This window comes from Amblyomma americanum, chromosome 6 (genome assembly GCF_052857255.1).
Source record: "Amblyomma americanum isolate KBUSLIRL-KWMA chromosome 6, ASM5285725v1, whole genome shotgun sequence".
Classification (NCBI taxonomy): domain Eukaryota; kingdom Metazoa; phylum Arthropoda; class Arachnida; order Ixodida; family Ixodidae; genus Amblyomma; species Amblyomma americanum.
Window position 1 is genome coordinate 60,953,303 of NC_135502.1, and position 7,348 is coordinate 60,960,650.

The 7,348-nt window shown below is 48.7% G+C and overlaps 1 protein-coding gene across 1 annotated transcript; it reads left to right on the forward strand.

Moving 5' to 3' along the window:
* Nucleotides 1–1,673: 1,673 nt before the first annotated feature.
* LOC144093591 (receptor expression-enhancing protein 6-like) lies at nt 1,674–7,317 on the forward strand. Its single transcript, XM_077627142.1, has 3 exons — nt 1,674–2,181; nt 6,922–7,106; nt 7,195–7,317. Exons 1-3 carry the CDS (start codon nt 1,828–1,830, stop codon nt 7,226–7,228), a joined length of 573 nt encoding a protein of 190 aa, XP_077483268.1. The 5' UTR covers nt 1,674–1,827; the 3' UTR covers nt 7,229–7,317.
* The last annotated feature ends 31 nt before the right edge of the window (nt 7,318–7,348 follow it).

Consider the following 7,348-nt stretch of genomic DNA (forward strand, 5'->3'; position numbering starts at 1 on the left):
GGATCCGCAGGGTGTCAAGGGTTATAAACGTCGAGAGTGGGTAGTCCTGGTCGATTGCAATGGTAGCAACTGTTGATGCGCTGCGAGGGAGACCCAGACATGTGCGAAGTGCCTGACCTTGTATAGCTCGCAGGTCACGCAAATTCGTCTTGCATGCGCTTGAAAGCACTGGTGCACTATACCGCAAATATCCCAAAAAGAGTGCTCTGTAGAGTTTCAGCATTGATAGAATCGACAATCCCCATGATTTTCCGCCAAGAAATCTGAGCATGTGTGTGATAGAGATTAGTTTTTTCTTTACATTGCTGCAATGCGGGCTCCATGATAAATTCCGATCTATAAAAATTCCTAAAAAACGATGAGATGCACGATAGGCAATGACATGGCCGTCAACAGTTAGCAAATAACGAGTCATACTTTTGCGCGTGAATGCCACTATAGCGCACTTCTCGGCTGACACACTCAGACCTTTCTCTTTGAGATAGGAGGAGGTTATGGTTGCTGCCCTCTGAAGTCTTGCCCGCACCCGGAGACGCGTCACAGAGAAGGCCCAGATGCAGATGTCATCGGCATACATAGAGATATGGACGGTATTAGGTAGGTACTCCTGGAGTCTTATAAGTGTTAGATTAAACAAAGTAGGACTGAGCACTCCGCCCTGGGGCACGCCCCGATAGGTGTAATGCACGGGTGTGGAGCCATCTTCACACATAATAAAAAATGTCCTTTTGGTCAGATAGCTTTGGATCCTCCTACACATCCGTCCACCGATTCCAATAGCCTCTAGTGCATCAAGGATGGCCTTTTGTGCCACGTTATTGTATGCACGTTTGATATAAAAAAAAAGTGCCGCGCACATGCGCTTGTGGCGTTTCAGTTGCTGTACTGTGGACACGAGATCAATGATGTCTATAGAGGAGCGACCCCGTCGGAAACCCGCCATGGCATTAGGATACACGTTATTGTGCTCAAGGTAGCACTCAAGACGCGCCAGAAGCATTCTTTTCATGACTTTTCCCACACAACTGTCCAAAGCTGTTGGCCTGTATGATGACAGGTCGAGCGGGGATTTCCCTGGTTTTAGTAATGGTATCATGCGACTGGATTTCCACTGGGGAGGGACAACTCCGTCTTGCCACGAGTGGCTGTAAGGGCTGAGTAGCTCTGTACGCGCGTCGTGGCCAAGGTGGCACAGCGCAGCATAAGTAATGCCATCTGGACCTGGTGCAGACGAACGCTTACATTCTGCAAGGGCAGCATCAAGTTCCTCACTAGTAAAGGCAAAATCCGGCGCTGAATCCCGTGATGCAGGAGGAACACGCTGGGAACCAGAAGTAGTCACTGCACCCGCGATCGTCCTGCAGAAGTCAGTTGCAACTTCAATATGATGACGGTTTTGATGTAGAGCCAACACATACAAAAAATTCCAATTATCGCACACCCCTAAACGATTTTGCTTGCTCTTCTATCTTTTCTTCGTCCTCCACGTCAAACGCCGAGCTAGTTTATTTCCTCTTTCAGGCGTCCACATGCTGCAAAGAGCTCCCCTAAGGTTCCTTACATTAATTTTCTTTAACTTTGCCACTTACGCTGTCCGCCGGCTCATTTTCGCACCCACATTTTGTGCAATCTCCGATACGAGGCGAGCCTCCGAAGAGGACAAAGCACTGCAGAGCTCGCGGCGCCCAGCTCTCGCGCACAGCTCGCGACGTTCCTCGGACCCGGGCAGCAGCGGGAGCGGTCGGCGGGCCGCGGCCAGCGTAAAATTCTGTCCGAGCCTCCGGGAAAGCAGCGGCCTCGGCGTCAGCGGCATCCAGGCGATCGACCATGGCGCAGGAGCTGAACGACGAGCTGGGCCGGCTGCTGCGGGAGCGCGGCCCCATCGGCCAAGCCATGGACAAATTAGAGCGCCAGACCAACGTGCGGCGCGAGCACCTGGTCTACGGGGCGGCCGGCCTGGTGGGCTTCCTGTTCGCCATGAACATAATGAGCGCCTTCCTCTGCCAGCTCATCAGCACCTGCTGGGGCGTGCTGGGCAGCGTGCGCGCCCTGGACCACCAGGACCCGGTGGCCATGCAGAAGTGGGCCTCCTTCTGGCTCATCTACGCCATCGTCAACGTCTTCTGCGGCTGGATCGTGCGCTTACTGGCCCGCTACACCGCCAGGATCTACCTGCTCAAAGTCAGTCTCTCCCCTTCTTCCCGCGAGCACCGCTCTCTCCCCTGTTGCCCGTGGGCCTACGGCCCCTCTGGCGAAAACCGCGTATCTCGATTGCTATACCGACGCGAATCGCTTGCATCGACGTGGTATAGCGATGAAGGTTCTCTCGCTTATCTAATTCGCTCAAAGCAACCTGCTCCGAAGTGCGTTGTGGAAGGTAACGCATATTCCACCGTTATGGCCCCCATGTCACCTGATAACCGTCTACATAGGTCCCACGCGCAACCTGAGCTCCGCACCTCTGGTGAGCGGTGGCTTGTAGAAGGTAGAGGAGGGTTTCGTTCTGCTGCTGCCTGGGCATCTAGTGGGTGGAGGCTTCTGGGGGGTGGCAATGGGTGAAGGCCTTCTGGAAGATGGAGGAGGGTGGGGACCGGAGGTGGGTAGACGGTGGCTGCTCTCATGAGCATCTGGTGGTTGCGTGCCTTCTGAAAGTGCATGGAGGTGAGCCCATGGGCTTCTGGAGGATGGAGGCTTCACTGGTTTGCACTCACACGGCGACGCCGCAGTTTGGAGTTATGAGTATTACTGCTATTGCAGTGAAATCTATGATTGATTGATTGATTGATTGATTGATTGATTGCTTAATTGATTGATTGATTGCAAAGGAAGACGCACATTCGTGAAAAGGACGAAGATGAACATGCGCTTCAGCAGCATTACCATCGCCGCGAATGTCTGTGCAGCGATTGATTAAGCTGCTGTGAGTTGGAATTTATTTTTACACGGATTCCTGAGGCTACTCCAATAGCCATTCACTTTATTAACGGTTATTGCGCAGTCCTTTCCGGTGTAGACGTGCCGAGTTTGAATCAAGTGAGGGGAAATTTTTGAAATGCAATTTGCTCAGCAATAAATGCTTCCGCAAGAACACAAATATAGCCAGAAGTAGCCGCAGGATCTATTTTACCGAAAATAAAAGCTGAAAGGAGTTGTGTCCTCAATTGCGCTTTAAATGCCTGCCGTTACGTTTGATACTACGGTGTCCTTAGGGGGCAATCAGGCTAAAGTGATGAAGTCAGCTAGAACTTGCGCAGTCCAAAATTTTAGAATCTGACGTGAAGCTGAGCTCCACGCACAACGCACACAATCTCTTGCGCTCGAAGTCGCCATTACCAGAGCCCCAGATCTGAGCTGAGTGGTCCAGCGAAAGAAGGAACGACGCGGGAAAGTGGGCATCTGGGCATTAAGCGTTAGCCCCACATGGCCGGTATGCGCGCTTTCCAGGTTTCTGAGAAAGAGTACTGAACACAAAATCCAATCTTTGTACTGGTGCTTCCATTTCCTATGCGCAGTAATCTAACAAATCAAATTAAGTTCAGAACACCAGTCCCGATTGAAGCACCTGAGCTGATCGCCGGTCCACACTTGCTCTCTTATCAGCACTCACGAGCACAAGATTAAGCATTTATTAAAGTGCCTGTCGATTTGCCGCAGCGTTCTTTAGCAGGGGTAATCCCGTATTTGAGGGATCTCGTCGAGAAGACGAGGACCGCGTAGTTGTGTGTTGTGTGTGTTGTGTTGTGTTTTATGGCACATAGACAACTGAGGCCATCATGCGCCAAGAACAAGGTATAGGAAAGGTCTTTTGTTGAATATTATAGAAATGCAAGAATCATCCTTGCTCTAGCGGCCCTCAAACATTAATATTACCCAGTGAACACATACACAAATTTTATAAATGGCTACAAGTAAAAGCTTTAAAGAGGGCCGGGTAACCTCAGTAGCCTTCCTTGGCTGCGGAAGGACATCGAGGCTCTCAGCCAATCAAAATAAAAGCCTCAGTTTTCTTCTCAGGCCTGATAAATTGGCTGAGGTGTACTAAAATTCAAACAAACCAGTGGGTAAAAATTTAGAGTCTCTTGAGAAATCCCGTTTCGTTAAGAAAGCTAAAAACACATGATATATTAACAATTGCATCATCTCCTAAAAGCAGTGCGGGATGAAAAGGAATGCATTTATTATAAAATTCAGTAAAATACGTTTTTCTTAGTTCTTCTAGTTCCACACAAGAGAATAAAATGTGGTTAACCGTGAGTTCATCTCCACATTCTTGGCAAACAGGTTTGTCTTGTTTTGTTAGCAGGAAGTTGTGCGTAAGGTGCGTGTGGCCTATTCGGAGACGGCATAAGATCACTTCCTTGAGACGTTCTTGGTGCACACACGACTTAAATTCACCTAAAACTGGTTTTACCAAGTGTAGTTGATTTTCGACCTCGTTGTTCCGAGGCGACTGCCATTTTTTTCTTAGTTTCCTTGCTACTAATTTCATGCAATCATTAAACGGCATATTTACTTTCATTATTTCCTTGCCACGAGCTTTACCAGCACAAACATCTGCTCTCTCATTGCCTTTTATTCCCACATGACTCGGGACCCAGCACAGTTTTATATTTTGTCCTTGAGCTGTGGCAGTTACTATGTTGTGTATGATGTCACCAAGCAGAGAGGAGCTTGCATTTTTAGAATGGAGAGCTCTAAGTACACTTGAGGAGTCTGTGTAAATAACAGCATTTTTGAGGTTCTCACTTAGTATTTTTGTATGGTCATCCTTACTGCGTAACACTCCGCGGTGAAGATGGAGGAACACTGTGGTAGTCTTACTATTTGCTCCGAATTTCCTCGCACCCCTGCGCTTCCTACGCAACTATCTGTTTTTGATCCATCAGCATAAAATTCTGTAAATCTATTGTATTTTTCTTCAAGGGCACGGAATTCTTGTAATATATGTTGCTGTGGAGCTCGCGTTTTACGGAAATGTGCAAGAGTGAGGTCACAGATTACAGGAAAATTGAACCATGGAGGCAGTGGACCACGTCTTCGAGCAACGTCAGGTAATGCATCCATTACGCCGAGGTTTTTGCACATATCTTCAAAACGCAGGAGGAGTGGCCTTATAGCTAATGGTTTGATGTTAAATAGTCTTCTAGACGGGCACTTTGTGACTATTTGGTGACAGATATGTTTAGGTAGTGAACGGATTTTTAAAACGTACGAGAATTGCGAGCATGGTTCTCTCTGTAAGCGACGGCTCGTTGGCTTCCACATAAAGACTGTTTATCGGTGACGTCCTGTATGCACCGGTGGAAAGACTCAAGCCTAAACTGTGTACTTGGCCTAGCCGTTTAAGGTACGATTGCCTCGCTGATCCATAAACTATGCATCCGTAATCTAATGTCGAACGTACTACAGAGCGATGAATCCGTAAAAGACAAGTCCTATCGGAACCCCAATGTTTTCGTGAAAGTACTTTTAGTATATTCAGAGATTTAGAAGCTTTCTTTTTGAGTATGTTTATGTGTGGTAGTAATGTGAGCTTTTTGTCATAAGTCATTCCAAGAAATTTGTGCTCATCTTTAATTGGTAGTGGGACTTCATTTAAATACAGGGAGGGATCAGTGTGCAGTCCTCTCCTAAGCGAAAAAAGAACAGCTACTGACTTTTGCGTGGAAAAGTTAAAACCGTTTCTGTCTGCCCATGTTGTTAGTTTATTTACTGTCATCTGTATTTGCCTCTCACACGATGTAACGCTAGAGGATGTACAAGCAATCTGGAGATCGTCGACGTAGACAGAATACATTATAGACTGGGATTATTTTTGCTAGGGAATTCTTTTTTACTATAAAAAGCGTGGTGCTTAAAATGCACCCCTGAGGCACGCCGCTCTCTTGAATGAAATTCTTAGAAAGAGTGGCACCCAGGCGTACTTGAAATGAACGGTTGGTCAAAAAGTCATTCAAGCATTTTAGCATTCTACCGTGGATTCCGAGGTCTCCAAGGTCCCGCAGTATGCCAAACCTCCATGTGGTGTCATAGGCTTTTTCTAAGAGGGCCGCGTAGTATTTGCAAACTACAAACTCAAGCATTCACTTGCGGCCAAAAGACAAAGCTGCTACTATTCGGATGTAATTAAGCACGTACTGATTGAGCATTTCAGCCAACAAAAACAATTTTTCTGCAGCCAGTATGAGGTACCATGTGCTGCAATTGGATATGCCTGTTTTTACTTTACTCATTGTATTACCGTAGTCTGTATTGCAAAATTTTTTTCACATAATGTTCTTTCTTAATATTTAAATTTGTTACTTTTTTAGACCTCATCTGACGTAAGGTCTGTTATTTGCCCTTTCATGTGCATGCATGACCGCTGAATACACCTGTATCTCCCCCCCCCCCCCCCCCCGCCTATGTTCCACCCTTATGTAATGTCCCTAAATGGACCCTTAATCGTTAATGAATGATGATGATAATGCCAATTCCAAAAGGGAAGACCGGAAACGAGTACTTTGGATGATGTCTCAGATACTGGGAGTGGGAAATAGGGGCGGGTGATCGGCAGTGTTTCACCGTGGTTCAGTGCCCCCTCCCCAACCTCGCTTAGATCGGGGCGTTCCACAGACGTACACCTAAGCAAACGAAAACCGGTCGAGACTAGCCGCTCCTAGGAGCAAACCAGACGCGTTGCACAGTCATCGGCCCGTTATCTCTCCGTGGGCTCTTTTCCCCTTCTTGTGGGCTGCTCGCCGCGTTGGTGCATACATCTTGGTTTTCCCGGGCAGACGCAGATGGTTCCAGGGGAGAACTTGCGTAGAGCAAATTGGGAATAAGAGGAGTCATAGTACGGAGACAGGACAGAGTGACCTCCCAAGAAAAACAAAGAAAGTAGTGCTTGCAAGTGAGGAGGCATTATTCACTTCATCGCAGTTCCTGCTGCTCGTCTGGTGCGCGCTGCCCATTGAGTTCAACGGGGCGGACTACCTCTACGCTCAACTGCTGGCGCACCGCCTCTCCCGGCCCATGGGACTGACCGCGATGTCGGCCAAGAAGTCTTCGTCGCCGCCCATGCCCACGGCCGGGGACGAGCGCCGCGAGAAGTCTGCACGCTCCAGGTGAGCCCTAACGAAGTCCAGGTAGGACCCGCGAGACTTGGTGGCGCAGCTCCTCCCGCGTCGTGACGCCGCTCTCCCTTCTGCGCAGTGTGTCGCCAGAGCGCCGATCCGCCATGGTGTGAAGGCGGATTCCCGGGAGAACACGGCGACTACGATGTTGTGTGTCGGCCCGATCTGGCAATAAAATTCCTCCTCTTGGGGAATCCCCCCACCCCGCGAGTGGTGCAGCCTCTGCTGGCTGG

Bases quoted from the DNA above. Each gene is read 5' to 3' on its own strand.
- LOC144093591 (XM_077627142.1), top strand. From the start codon at position 1,828: ATGGCGCAGGAGCTGAACGACGAGCTGGGCCGGCTGCTGCGGGAGCGC. The intron at 2,182-6,921 runs GTCAGTCTCTCC...ACTTCATCGCAG, and splicing joins CCAGGATCTACCTGCTCAAA to TTCCTGCTGCTCGTCTGGTG. The intron at 7,107-7,194 runs GTGAGCCCTAAC...CCTTCTGCGCAG, and splicing joins GAGAAGTCTGCACGCTCCAG to TGTGTCGCCAGAGCGCCGAT.